At 37.0% G+C, this 15,169-nt stretch overlaps 1 protein-coding gene across 4 annotated transcripts in view; it reads left to right on the plus strand.

Moving 5' to 3' along the window:
- The window catches only part of DCAF10 (DDB1 and CUL4 associated factor 10), a 60,668-nt gene that overhangs the window by 28,642 nt on the left and 16,857 nt on the right, over window positions 1-15,169 (plus strand). For 3 of the 4 annotated variants that reach the window (XM_059657376.1, XM_059657374.1, XM_059657373.1), the window contains exons 3-4: window positions 4,528-4,725; window positions 13,161-13,363. In XM_059657376.1, coding sequence (XP_059513359.1) covers window positions 4,528-4,725; window positions 13,161-13,363 — 401 coding nt within the window. The remainder of the gene's footprint in view (window positions 1-4,527; window positions 4,726-13,160; window positions 13,364-15,169) is intronic. The other variant, XM_059657375.1, reaches the window with a different exon arrangement.

The raw sequence follows: 15,169 nt of genomic DNA on the forward strand, positions 1-15,169 counted from the left end.
GTTCATCAGATTATTTATTCACTTGATTCTTAGATTCACTTGTTGATAGATGCATATTTGTTGTTCATAATTTGTATCTTTACCTTTTTCTTCCTCTTCCTCTTCTTAAAGGATACCTTTCAGCATTTCATATAATCCTGGTTTGGTGGTGATGAACTCCTTTAGCTTTTCCTTATCTGTGAAGCTCTTTATCTGACCTTCAATTCTGAATGATAGCTTTGCTGGATAAAGTAATCTTGGTTGTAGGTTCTTGGTATTCAGCACTTTGAATATTTCTTGCCACTCCCTTCTGGCCTGTAAAGTTTCTGTTGAGAAATCAGCTGACAGTCGTATGGGTATTCCCTTGTAGGTAACTGGCTTTCTTTCTCTTGCTGTTTTTAAGATTCTCTCTTTATCTTTTGCTCTTGGCATTTTAATTATGATGTGTCTTGGTGTGGTCCTCTTTGGATTCCTTTTGTTTGGGGTTCTCCGCGCTTCTTGGACCTGTAAGTCCATTTCTTTCACCAGGTGGGGGAAGTTTTCTGTCATTATTTCTTCAAATAGGTTTTCAATATCTTGCTCTCTCTCATCTTCTGGCACCCCTATAATTCTGATGTTGGTACGCTTGAAGCTGTCCCAGAGGCTCCTTACACTATCCTCGCATTTTTGGATTCTTTTTTCATTTTGCTTTTCCGGTTGGATGTTTTTTGCTTCCTCGCATTTCAAATCATTGACTTGATTCTTGCGCTCCTCTGGTCTGCTGTCGGGCGTCTGTATAATATTCGTTATTTCAGTCCGTGTGTGCTTAATTTCTAGTTGGTTCCCCAATATAAGATCGAGGGTCTTATTAGTTTTCGTGTAGATCTCATTAAGTTTATCGGCAGCTTCTAAACAGTTCTTGAGAGACCTTAAAAGTGTGGTTCTGAACTCTATTTCTTCCATTGACAATTTTGTCCTGTTTCTTTGTCTCCGCATTTTGTTATGCTTCCTTGGTGCACCCCCTAGTGGTCTTTGTTCACAGTCTTATAGATAAATCTTGATTGTTGTAGCTAATTCCAGGGAGGGTTTGACCTCCAGGCCAAGTGGCTATGAGAATCAGCTGTGTCAGCAGTGAGAGAACTTCTGTCCTCTAGGGAGGTGCTAATCTAGCCTTTGCCTGAGGCTATCCGGCAAATGCGTCTGTGCAGGGCTTGGGCGGGGCGGGGCGGGTCGCACAGGATCAACAGGGTGGGCCGGAGAGAGCAGTTATGGCGGCTCTCAGTCCTGTCGCAAGGGGCTCTGCCTCTCTGAGTCCCAGCACCCGCTGCAAAGCTGGGAGAGAAAGCTGCACTGGCTCTGACCGAAGCCAGACAGTCCCGCTTCTCCCGTTTGAGCCTGGGTCCCTAAAGACTCGCCTGTATCTGGAGCTCAGAGTCTGCGACTCCCTCCCGATTGAAAACAACAACCGCGCCCTCCGCCGCCAGCCCGCTCCACGCACTCCGCACCTCAGAATTTGACTTCAGCACTGCGCCTCCTCTGAGTGTCCGTATGCGTTTCTCTTTCCTCCTAGTTGTAGGACTTCCACTCAGCCAGCGTTCCTGTGGTTCTGGGTGATGTCCCTTCCGTTTTTTGGTTTCCCTTTTGAAGTAGTTGTTCAAAGCAGCAAACTCCGGCGTTAACCTATGCTGCCATCTTGGTTCTCCCAGATCAGATTTTCTCTGATTCTCATTGTTGATGTTTCTCTCCTCCTCTTTCCCTTCCTCTCTAAAATCAAGCTTTTTAAATAGGCGGGTTTTTTTTGTTTTTTTTTTTGTTTGTTTGTTTTTTTGGTTTTTTTTCCTGGCTTTTAGCAGAATTTAAAACTATCTGTGTGGCAAGGGTTTGGAGAAATGGACTCTCCTCACTGCTGGTGGAACTACATATTGGTATGCTCTTTTGGGGATAATTTGAATATATGTATCAAAAGCCTTACATTTTTAAAAATCCCTTTTTACTTAGCAATACATTTTTCTGGAAATGCACTTAGAAAAATAACTAGGGATGTGGGTAATATTTGGCTGTTAGGGGATTTGTCAAGGTGTGGTTTTTTATAAAATATATATTTTTATTGATTTTAGAGAGGGAGAGAGAGGGAGAAACAACGATGAGAGAGAATCATTGACTGGCTGCCTCATGCACGCCCCACTCTGGGGATCAAGCCCTGACCGGGAATCAAACTATAACCTCCTGGTTCATAGGTCAACACTCAACTACTGAGCCACGCTGGCCGGGCCATCATAGTATTTTATAATAGTAAAATATTGGAAGCAATCTAACAGCTTACAATTGCATTTTTGTTTTAAAAAGATTATGGTTTATTTATACAGTGAATGCTACTTAGCTATTAAGAGTGATTTTGTCAATAAATTTTTAATGAGGTAGCAAAATATTTATGAGATAATAATAGGTTTGAAATACAGGAACAGCAGTTATTTTTGGTGGTGGAATTTTTTCTCCATTAAAAAATATTTTCAATAGGCATGTATTTATAATTAAGAAATAATTATTGGGAATCATTACAGAATAAATCCATGATATATTCTCTACTTATCTCTACTTTTTCATACACAGCACTCCTAAAAGTCTCTCAGAGTACATCCTTACATACTTCTATATAAGGAGTTCCTGCTCATCTTTTAAAGTCAGTTCAAATGACACCACCATGAAGTCTTTCCTAAGCACTTTGTTTTCTCTGCTAATTCCACACAATTATCTTGTATAATTATTTACATGTACTTATAATGTCTTTTCTACCAGGCAATGAACTCCTATCTCATTCATTCATTTAATAAATATTTGTGAGTGTTTATTATGTGCCTGGCACAAGTGTGTTAGGTACCTGCAGATCTAACCATGAACCATGCAGACAAGTTCCCCCTGCCTTCAAGAAGATAGCATGACAAAGTACATTGAAATATTAAGCTGTGTAATAGAAGTGTAGAATGCTTATAAGATCCACAAACCTATCCCAGGCTGGATGGAGAGGGAAGGCTTCGTGGAGGGGATAATAGCTGAATAGTAGCAAGAAAACAAAGGTTAGCCAGGTGAAGGGTAGAAGGAGGTAGTTTCAGGTAGCAGAACAGCCCAAACAAAGGCCTGAAATTTTAAAACCATGTTCAGTTTCAGGAAGGTCATTGTGGTGGTTGTGGATATTGAGGTTGATTTCTGATAGAAAATAATTATATATAATTTTATCTTGAAAGAAGCTCCAGAATTCATATCTTCTGCGAGAGTTTAGGAAGTTTTATGAAAAAGCATATGTTAGAGCAGTGTTGGCGAACCTTTTGAGCTCGGCGTGTCAGCATTTTGAAAAACCCTAACTTAACTCTGGTGCTGTGTCACATACAGAAAATTTTTGATATTTGCAACCATAGTGAAACAAAGACTTATATTTTTGATATTTATTTTATATATTTAAATGCCATTTAACAAAGAAAAATCAACCAAAAAATGAGTTTGCGTGTCACCTCTGACACATGTGTCATAGGTTCGCCATCACTGTGTTGGAGAAAGCATCCCAGTGTTGAATTAGGCAGAAATTCAAGTATGATTGGTATATTTGGTATTTTTTAAGTATTTGTATAAAAAATATTCTCACTAAGGATTAAAAAATTAGTGTGAAATAAAAGTTTGAAAAGAGTATTTTAATTCTCTATCTTGTAATCTTTTTTTTTTAACTGTTTTATTGCTTAAAGTATTACAAAGAGTATTACATATGTCTCCTTTTTTTCCTGCCTATCTTGTAATCTTGACTGGTCCTAATAAAATGGTGCGAGACAAGCTTATTTGGAGAATGCCTTTGAATTAATAGATGAAAATGATAGCATTTTAATAGCAATTTTTGCATATGCATGTGTTCTGAAAAGAAAGAGATGTTACTTGTAACAGAGTAAAAATTTCTCATAATTTTTAACCCTTTACGTTTAACGTCTTCCTTGGAAATTGTCTTCAAAATCTCTTCTGTCTCCTATTGTTTTTCACCATTTGTGTTTCCTATACAGATTTTAAAGTTCTTTTTTCTCTTTACAACTGTACTCCAAACACCTATTCCTATTTCCATTTCCAAATAAAAATCAACATTGTAGCCCTAACCGGTTTGGCTCAGTGGATAGAGCGTCGGCCTGTGGACGGAAGGGTCCCAGGTTCGATTCCGGTCAAGGGCATGTACCTGGGTTGCGGTCACATCCCCAGTAGGAGGTGTACAGGAGGCAGCTGATCGATGTTTCTCTCTCATCGGTGTTTCTAACTCTCTATCCCTCTCCCTTCCTCTCTGTAAAAAATCAATAAAATATATTTTAACAAAAATCAACATTGTAAAGCCAATGGATAAAATTGCAATGTGGCCCTCATTAAATCAGTTTCTTTCTCTGTGATTATGTGAATGATATTTACTATTTGTTGTATATCAGAATGATTGGGCTTATACAGTGAGTTTGTAGGCCTTTTTGTTTTCTTGATTAGGTAATATGGTTTCTCAAGATTTCTTAAATAAGAGATTAAATAAACCAGTTTTTCTTTTCTGCTTTGTAGATTTCTTGATAACCGGCTGTTTGCTACCTGCTCTGATGACACTACAATAGCACTATGGGATCTGAGAAAATTGAACACCAAAGTATGCACTTTACATGGTCACACTAGCTGGGTGAAGAACATCGAATATGATACTAATACAAGACTCTTAGTAACATCAGGATTTGATGGAAATGTCATTATTTGGGACACCAACAGGTTTGTGAATAGGAGATCATTTTAGGATTTTTTTAAGATGGTAACCAAATTCAGTGTTCTGTCTCAGCTTTTATATCTCTTTAGGAGAAAGAAACTGGTTTTGTGGGGGGAAAAAAAACAATCAAAAAGTGATTCTATCTTTTGTTGCTTGCACATAGAGAAATTTCTATGGAAAGGAGACCAACTAGCATAGTTAATTATGAAAAAATGGTTTGTAAGGTAAGTTTCCTGAACTGAAGTGTTTGTTACTCTTTTGTCCTTCAATTCTATTTTTTTCCACTTTTCTCCCCACTTTTTTTTTTTTAATCCTTACCTGAGGATGTTTTTCCATTGATTTTTAGAGCAAGTGGAAGAGAGAGGGAAAGACAAAGAGAGCTGAAGCCGGTTTGGCTCAGTGGATGGAGCATCGGCCTGCAGACTGGGGGGGGTCCCGGGTTCGATTCCGGTCAAGGGCATGTGCCTGGGTTGCGGGCACATCCCCAGTGGGGGATGTGCAGGAGGCAGCTGATCGATGTTTTTAACTCTCTATCCCTCTCCCTTCCTCTCTGTAAAAAATCAATAAAATATATTTAAAAAAAAAAAAAAGACAAAAAGAAACATCGATGTGAGAGAGACACAATGATTGGTTGCCTCCTGCACATGCCTCTGGGTCAGGGAGGAGACTGCAACTGAGGTACATGCCCTTGACCGGAGTCGAACCTAGAACCCTTCGGTCTGCAGGCTGACACTTTATCCACTGAGCCAAACCAGCTGTCCTTCAATTCTAAATCTGTTTTTATTTGGCCATTTGTGCACTTCGTCTTCATCATTCAAAGAGTAGTTAGTCTCTCTATTGGGGTGGTACTGATCCCTAGGAGAATGTTTGGAAATAATGTGTGGTACAATTTTAGTTGTCACTATGGAAGAAGAGAAGAGGAGTTCCACTGGAATTTAGTTAGCCAGGAATAAGAGTTTCTAAACATCCTGTGTACCTGGGAGAGTTTGCATAATGGACTAATTGTATCACCTAAAATGTTAGTGATGCCTGTTTTGAAACACTAATAAAATGTCTCCTTATAGAGAAATTGATTATTTAAAGAGTTGAGATCTGAGAAATAATTAAATATATCTGTTGCTAGCTATGGTGAAATAACAATATAGTAATACACCAGGATCATTTCTGAAATACTCTTTCAGAGGTAATGTGTAAAAAGAAAAGGGATATTCTTAAAGATTTCTAGCTATGCATGTTGCTTGAGCAGGGGATAGAGCTACATACTGATTATCTTTTTTATTTTTTTAAAGGTTTTTTATTTTTATTTTTATTCTGTTATTGATTTCAGAGAGGAAGGGAGAGGGAGAGAGATAAAAACATCAGTTATGAGAGAGAATCATTGATTGGCTGCTTCCTGCATGCCCCCTATTGGGGATTGAGCCCATAACCCGGGCATATGCCCTTGACCAGAATAGAACCCAGGACCCTCAGTCCACAGGGTGACACTCTATCCACTGAGCCAAACTGGCTAGGGCCATATTGATTATCTTTAGACTAAGACAAACATACCTGTTAAAATTTTTTAAATTTAGAAATAAAATTTGAATCTATATATATAAAAGCCAAGAGACCAAAATGACCAGAACGACCAGAACGATTGGTCACTATGACACGCACTGGGGAGGCCAACCGGCCTGATCGGGACCCTGATCGGCCCCTACCAACCTCCCGTGGCTCCTCCCCGCCGCTGGCTGGCCTGACTGGCTCCCATTGCGGCAGGCTGGCCGGACCCCACCTGTGCACGATTTTGTGCACCAGGCCTCTAGTAAGAATATAAATGATAACTTCCAAATTAGTTAGAAGGATAAAAGTCAATAAAATACCAATTCAATAGAGGTAGAGAAGATGGGGAAAAATCATTTTAAAAACACAGGTAGCCCTGGCCAGGTGGTTCAGTTGGTTTGATTGTTGACCTGTATACCAAAAGATTGCAGGTTTGATTCCTGGTCAGGGCACATACCTAGGTTACAGGTTTGATCCCCGATCAGGGCACGTTCGGGAGGCAACCGATGGATATTTCATCTCACATCAATGTTTCTCAATGCAGTTATATAATTCCTATCATGTTAAAATGCCTCATCAGTAAAGGTAAAACTTAGAAGGGGAAAAATTGATTTGACAATATAATAATTAAAATTTTGGTAGAGTAAGAAAACATATAAACCACATTGAAAGATAGAAATATATGTGGAAAATATATTTAACATACTGTGTTTGAAAAATTAAACACAAAATATGGTAGGCAGATAATATATCTATCTATCAATAATCACAGTAAATGTATATGGACTAAACAGTCAGTTAAAAGATAATAGATTGAATTATAAAACAAAACCCAACTATATGTTCTATATAAGGGACATATCCAAACCAAACAAACACAGAACACTTGGAAACCAGACAAGCACAGAAAATGATGGGAAAAAATACCAGGTAAATACAAATAAAAGAAAAACAGTTGTATTTACATTAATAGAAGACAAAATAGATTTTAAGGCATAAAGCATTATTAGTGATAAAAAGATACTATATTAAAAGATTTATTTCACTAGAATATAAGTCTTCTTATCTGGTATGCACCTAATAACAGCCTCAAACCATAAAAAGCAAAACAAAACTGAATTACAAGAAAAAAGTCAGAATTACCAACTTAGTGGAAAATATTAACACCACTCCTTCATTTATTAATAGATAAAATAGATCAAATATTAGTAAGAATTAAAGACTATTTCAATCTTATTAATAAGCTTGATCTATTAGGCATATTTTATAATTCTGCTCCCAACAAATAGTGAATACATCATCTGAAGCAAACTTAGAATATGTACAAAAATGAGCATGTACTGAACTACAGAGTAAGTCTCAGCCAATATCAAAAAACTGTTCTTACACAAACCATTTTCCCTGACCTCAATATAGATTCATTTATTTATTTATCCTTACCTGAGGATATTTTTTTCCATTGCTTTTTATTTCATTAATTTTTTTTTTATTTTTTTGTTAATCCTTACCTGAAGATATTTTTCCATCAATTTTTAGAGAGAGTGAAAGGGAGGAGGGAGAGACACAGAGAAACATCAGTGTGAGAGAGACACATCAATTGGTTGCCTCTTACCTGCACCCCAACCAGGGCTGGGGATCGAGCCTGCAACCAAGGCACACGCCCTTGACCAGAATCGAACTTGGGACTCTTCGGTCTGTCGGTCGACGCTGTATCCACTGAGCCAAACCAGCTAGAACTCAAAATGGATTTCAACCTGAACATAAGAGCTACACCTATACAATTCTTAGAAGAAAACATGGGAGTAAATCTTCATACAACACTAAAGCTGAGGTGATAAAAAAATTTGATAAAATGCCTCTAAAATTTTAAAACTTTGTGCATCAAATACCACCATTAAGAAGGTGAAAAGAAAAACTACAGCATGGGAAAGAATATTTGTAAATCAAATTTGATAAAGAATTTGTGTCCAAAATATACAAAAAACTTGCAAGTCACTTACATGTACACAAATTACCCAATTTAAAAATAGGCAAAATATTTGCATATTCATTTCACCAGGGAAGATATGCAAATGATTAATAAGCACATTAAAAGATGTTCAATGCAGTTAGAAGGAAAATGCAAGTCAAATCCAAATGAGATACCACTTCACACCCACTATGATGGATTTAATAACAAACACAAGTATTAGCAAGAATGTGAAGAAACGAACCTCATATATTACTGTAGGAATGTACAATGGGACAGCCATTTTAGAAAGCAGATCAGCAGTTTCTCAAAATGTTAAACATAGTTACCATATCACTCAGCAGTTCTACTAGATATCTACCTGAGAGAAATAAATACATCTATACAAAAACTTGAACATGAATGCTGATACACGTAGTAGTCATAATAGCCAAAAAATGGAACCAATCCAAATATCAACTGGTAAATGGATAAACAAAATGTATATCTATATGACAGAATACTATTTGATAATGAAAAGAAACAAAGTTATAACATGGATGGGCCTCAAAAAGTTATGCTAACTGAATAAAGCCAAACAAAAGGGCCACTTATTAGATTACTGTTTTTATATGAAATGTCCACAATAGGCAGGACTCTAGAGACAGAAAGTAGATTAGTAGTTGTCTGTGGCTGGGAGTAGGGACAGGGAGTGAGTGACTGCTAATAGACAGGAAGGAATTTTTAGGGTGACGAAAATGTGCTAACATTGGATTGTGTTAATCACACAACTCAATTTACTAAAAATCACTTAATTGTATACTTTAAATGATTTAATTATATGGTATGTGAATCATACCTCAATAAAGCTATTAAAAACAAACTGATAATTAACTAGAAATAAAATGAAATTCATGAAAAGTATACACTAAAATCTATAGCTCATGTTTAAATGGTGAAACTTTAGAAGTATTCTCTTTAAAATCAGGAAGGAGAGCCTGGCCTGTGTGGCTCAATGGTTGAGCATTGACCTATGTATGAATCAGAAGGTCATGGTTTGATTTCCCAGTATGGGGTGTGCAGGAGGCAGTCAACCAGTGATTCTGTCATCATTGATGTTTCTATCTCTCTCTCTCCCTTCCTCTCTGAAATCAATAAAAATATATTTTTTAAAAATCAGGAAGGAGAAACATGCCTGATATTACTATTATTATTCACCATTGTTTTGGGGTAGAGGGTGGCAGGGTCCTAGTTGGTGCAATAGAAGAAATAAAGATATAAGGATTAGAAAGGAAAAAATGAAACAATAGCATTCATAGATGATGCTATTGAATATTTTAGGCTTTGTATGCTATATAGTCTCTGAGCAGCCATAGACAATACGTGAATGTGTGTGGCTGTGTTCCAACAAACTTTCTGTATAAAAACTAACAATGGTCCAGAGTTGGTCCACAGAACAGTTTTTATGACCCCTGGTCTATATAGAAAACTCTAGAAATTCTGCTGAGAAATTATCAGAATTAATAAGAATTAACCAAGACTGCTAGATATACGATCAAAATGTAAAAAGCAGTATTGTTCCTAATCACAAGCAATTTAAATTTTTTTAAGTATATATTTTAAAAAAATGTTTTTATTGATTTTAGAGAGAGAGGGAAGGAGAGGGATAGAGAGATAGAAACATCCATGGGAGAGAGAAACATTGGTCAGGTGCCTCCTACATGCCTCCTACTGGGGATTGAGCCTGAAACCTGGGCATGTCCCCTGACCAGGAATCGAACCAGTGACCTCTTGGTTCGTGGGTTGATGTTCAACTACTGAGCCACGCCAGCCAGGCTAAAGTATATAGTTTTTAGTAATTAATAAATTTAGTTGGTAAACAGGAATAAGTTATAACAGAAATTTTGTATAACTTTTATGGAGAAAATTGTAAAGTTTCATTTAAGTCATAAGACCTAAATAAAACCTATGGACTAGAAGACTCCGCTAAAACTACAATAAACATTTAAAAATAAAGGTTGTGGTAAACTCATAAAGGAGAAGAAATAGGAAAGGAAGCAATGACAATAAATTTTTTTTTTTTTTAAATATATTTTTATTGATTTTTTACAGAGAGGAAGGAAGAGAGATAGAGAGTTAGAAACATCGATGAGAGAGAAACATCGATCAGCTGCCTCCTGCACATCTCCTACTGGGGATGTGCCCGCAACCCAGGTACATGCCCTTGACCGGAATCGAACCTGGGACCTTTCAGTCCGCAAGCCGGCGCTCTATCCACTGAGCCAAACCGGTTTCGGCGACAATAAAATTTTTAAATCTGGAAAGTAGGTAAATGAGTGGCAACTGACTTAGCAACTTACTTTGACTTAGTAAAAAGAAAGCTGAATCCTAGGCTGGCAGGGGGAAAGTTAAGAGCTTAAGACAACTTATACAAAATCCTCAAAAATCAGGGATTGCCCTAACCGGTTTGGCTCAGTGGATAGAGCGTCGGCCTGCGGACTCAAGGGTCCCAGATTCGATTCCGGTCAAGGGCATGTACCTTGGTTGCGGGCACATCCCCAGTAGGGAGTGTGCAGGAGGTAGCTGATCGATGTTTCTCTCTCATCAATGTTTCTAACTCTCTATCCCTCTCCCTTCCTCTCTGTAAAAAATCAATAAAATATATTTTTTTAAAAATCAGAGGGATTAGCAACTCTGATACTCTGTAATAGAAGGGGTAGCTAAAGTAAGGATTCAAGGGAAAGATATTTGAGAACTTGTGTTTCTTTCTTTAATCCATATCACTGGGTGATTGATTGACCTTCTTCATTTCAAAAGAAGTTTCAAATTTTATCCTTTAAAGAGAATAAAATAGAGAATCTCTGTAGTAAAGGATGCAGACACAGTTAAAGGCTTGGTTACTTTACCAAAATCAGGGATACCGACTTACCATATGCCTACTGAATATTGAATTCAGAGACCCTTAGCTTCTTCCAGTTAATGAACCAAAGATACAGTAGGAGTTCCTCAAAAAATGGCTTCACCCTACATAATGAAGCTCAGCTTGTCCCAGCACTCAAGAGTTCCCAATCAGCTTTTTAGTTCCCCACTCAATTATGAGCAGACAGCTTAAGATAGACATTTGAGAAAGGCTTCTAATGTAAAGACTTACACAAATGGGGAAATATTTTGGAGGAAATAGAAACTACATAAGGAAAAGAAAACTTAAAATTTTAAAAACCTATCAGTATTGTTGGAGAGATAAGAAAATACCTTTTATGCTTGAAGCATTGAATGTTGACTGAAGGATGCATCAGAGTAGAGAAATAGAAGGGACTTTTAACGAACTGGTATTGTTCTAATTCTTTTTTTTTTTTTAAATATATTTTATTGATTTTTTACAGAGAGGAAGGGAGAGAGACAGAGAGTCAGAAACATCGATGGGAGAGAATCATCGATCAGCCGCCTCCTGCACATCTCCCACTGGGGATGTGCCCGCAACCCAGGTACATGCCCTTGACCGGAATCGAACCTGGGACCCCTCAGTCCGCAGGCCGACGCTCCATCCACTGAGCCAAACCGGTTTCGGCTATTGTTCTAATTCTTAACAGGAGTGATGAGTCATTGGTGTTCATTTGTTTTCAAACTCTTCATATGTTTATGTACTTTTCTGTAGGTTTGATACAGTTCACAATTTTAAAAATAATTAACAAAAAAAGTAAATAAAAGGAGGAATAAAAAAATAGTCAAGGGCCGAAACCGGTTTGGCTCAGTGGCTAGGGCGTCGGCCTGCGGACTGAAGGGTCCCAGGTTCGATTCCGGTCAAGGGCATGTACCTGGGTTGCGGGCACATCCCCAGTAGGAGATGTGCAGGAGGCAGCTGATCGATGTTTCTCTCTCATCGATGTTTCTAACTCTCTATCTCTCTCTCTTCCTCTCTGTAAAAAATCAATAAAATATATTAAAAAAAAAAATAGTCAAGGAATTAAAAAAAGAGCCAGATAGAAGTAAAAAAAAAACACAAAAAAACCCCAAAAACTATGGAAATTTAAAAACACATAGGATGGGTCAGAGCAGATTAGACACAACTTTAAAAAAATAGCTTGAAATATAGATATTGAAAAACTACCCAGAATGCAACAAATGAAAATAAGGAGATATAAAACATGAAAGAGCAAGTATGACAGGAGGAGAGTGAAATGTGAATGTTTCTAACATCTATTTGGAGCTTTAAAAAAATAGAGAAAATAGGTGAGAGGCAGTATTGGAATAAAGATAGTTTTCCAGAATATATGAATAACATGAATCTTAAGATGTAGAAAGTTAAATGAATCCCTATAAATAGAAAGAAATCCAAATTTGTACATACCAGAGTGAAAGTGGAGTACTCCAAAGACAAAGAGAAGATCAATCAGAGGGGAAAAAAAGTTATCTAAAGCAACAATGAGACTGATAGCAGACTTAAAAATAGCAACAATGGACGCCAGAACTTGGTGGAATATCCTTGATATTCAGAAAGAAATAACTATCAACCTAAAGGTATATGCTCAGCTAAATTTTTAATACAAAAGAGTAAAATAAAGATTTTCAGAATAATAAAAAGTGAGTTTACCTTAACAAAGCCTTTAAAATATATATATTAGAGGGCTGATGCATGAAATTCGTGCAAGGGGCTTGGCCCTTGCAGCCCTAGCTTCGTCCGGAAGGTCGTCCAGAAGGACGTCCAGAAGGTCATTTGGTTGTCCGGTCTAATTAGCATATTATGCATATATATATTAGAAAGGAAGAATAATCTAAAAAGGAAAATTAGAGATGAAAGTAAATGGTGAGCAAAAGAATTAATCATGTGTAAGTCTAATCGTGTAATTTAGACTGACTGTAAATTGTAGTTTGAAGGGCAAAAACATGACTATCACTGAATCCTTATATTCATGATAACTCTAGGTTTTGTTGGTTTGATTTCTTCTATAGGTGTACAGAAGATGGGTGTCCACATAAGAAATTTTTCCACACACGTTTTCTCATGCGAATGAGATTAACACCAGATTGTTCCAAAATGTTGATCTCAACATCCTCTGGATATCTCTTGATTTTGCACGATCTTGATTTAACCAAGTCTTTAGAAGTAGGCAGCTATCCCATTTTGAGAGCAAGAAGAACTACATCAAGTTCAGGTAAGCTTTTCTTTTTTGAAGAATTTTCCAAAGAATCTCAGACATAGGGATGTTTTCTTCCATTCTGAGAATGATAGCAGGAAGAAGGGAAGACAATTAAATGACATTCTTTGGAAAGGTCAGTGAGAGCTTTTTCTCATGGAAATATAATGATTTATATATATCTCTGACATAGCATTAATTTGTGCCTCTGATCACAAATGATCTAGAAAAAATAACTGCTAACTCTAAAAATATTTCCATTAGCATTATGCTAGCCAGAAAACCTTTCATCAGTATTTCTAAATTATCACTATCTCAAAAATTAATGATGATCTGAGGTAGTATCAATTTTTTTAAGTTCTTGAACCCACTAGAGCTTTTAAGTTATAGTCAATATGGAATTTTAGTTTTAATTCTGTAGTGTATCCTAGACTTCCAAATGCTCAGACACAGGTAGCCAGGGCCATCTTACCTCATGACCTCTAAACATCCTCTTGCTGAAGTCCTGTTCCTTCTTCTATTGCTGATTTCATCGGACTTAAGTGCAACTAGGGCTCAGAAAAATCTATGCACTATAATTTATCCACATTATGTGATAGAAACTATATTTCATCTACCTTTGGGAAAAAGAGGGCTAATCTGGGAACATACCCACTTGGAACACATAATGTTCATAAAATGTTATTAAAAATTAGCTTCAAATGGTTAGACTCTTTCTCCTGTGTGCATAGGGCCATTTCTTTGGGAATGTGTAGGCCTCATTGTACTGCAACTGCCCAATTGCTAAAAGTAGAAATTTAGGTTTCACCAGTCTATTTGCAAGCAAGGGATATAATCCTTTTGGATTCAGATTTCTTTTTTCTGGTTAAACATTAATAATCAACTTTAGCTTTCTGAGAAGCAGTGATTTAAAGGCCTAATTGGCATTTTTTATTTATTTAATATATTTTATTGATTTTTCACAGAGAGGAAGGGAGAGAGACAGAGAGTCAGAAACATCGATGAGAGAGAAACATCGATCAGCTGCCTCCTGCACATCTCCCACTGGGGATATGCCCGCAACCCAGGCACACGCCCCTGACTGGAATCGAACCCGGGACCCTTCAGTCCGCAGGCCGACGCTCTATCCACTGAGCCAAACCGGTTTCGGCCTAATTGGCATTTTGTAATTAAAAAACTAAGTAGGTTTTCTGACCTCTAAGGGTAATTCTGATATTTAATAACATCAAAAGGAGCTAATTTAATAAGAAGCTCCCACAGAAGTGTGGGGCCACTAGAAAAGTGTGATGAAATAGAGATTGCTCTTTAGAGTACTACATCAAACTCAGCTATCTGATATTCATTTTATTTTCCACAGATTTCAATGTAAAATTTGTATTGCATTTCAAAGATAGTATTCACATTATTTCAAGAATGATAATAGAAGTTTTTGCTATGCTTTAAGAAAGATCTGTTCATGTTCTCGGTAATGAGCCTGTTGTTTGGACCCTATAAAACATTAAACAATGGGCTAAACAGCTCAGTTTTCACTCTTATTGATATTTTTTATTCCATTTCATTACACAAATGATGCGGAACAAATGATGCTCCTGTGTTTATTTGGTTTTTCGTTTATATTTCACTTAAGCTAGTCATTGGTATAGAAGATTTTAGAAAGGGACTAGGCCTTAGATAGAACACTTCAGAGAGCTGTCCTATCTTAATCTTAATTATAATAAACCAGTTTTAAGTGGACATGTACTTGCCATATTTCAGATGGATTTTAATAGTATGGCTCAAGTAGCTGATTAAAAAGTTAAAAGATATCACCAAAGCTTTGCTAGG

This window comes from Myotis daubentonii, chromosome 11, assembly GCF_963259705.1.
Source record: "Myotis daubentonii chromosome 11, mMyoDau2.1, whole genome shotgun sequence".
NCBI lineage: Eukaryota > Metazoa > Chordata > Mammalia > Chiroptera > Vespertilionidae > Myotis > Myotis daubentonii.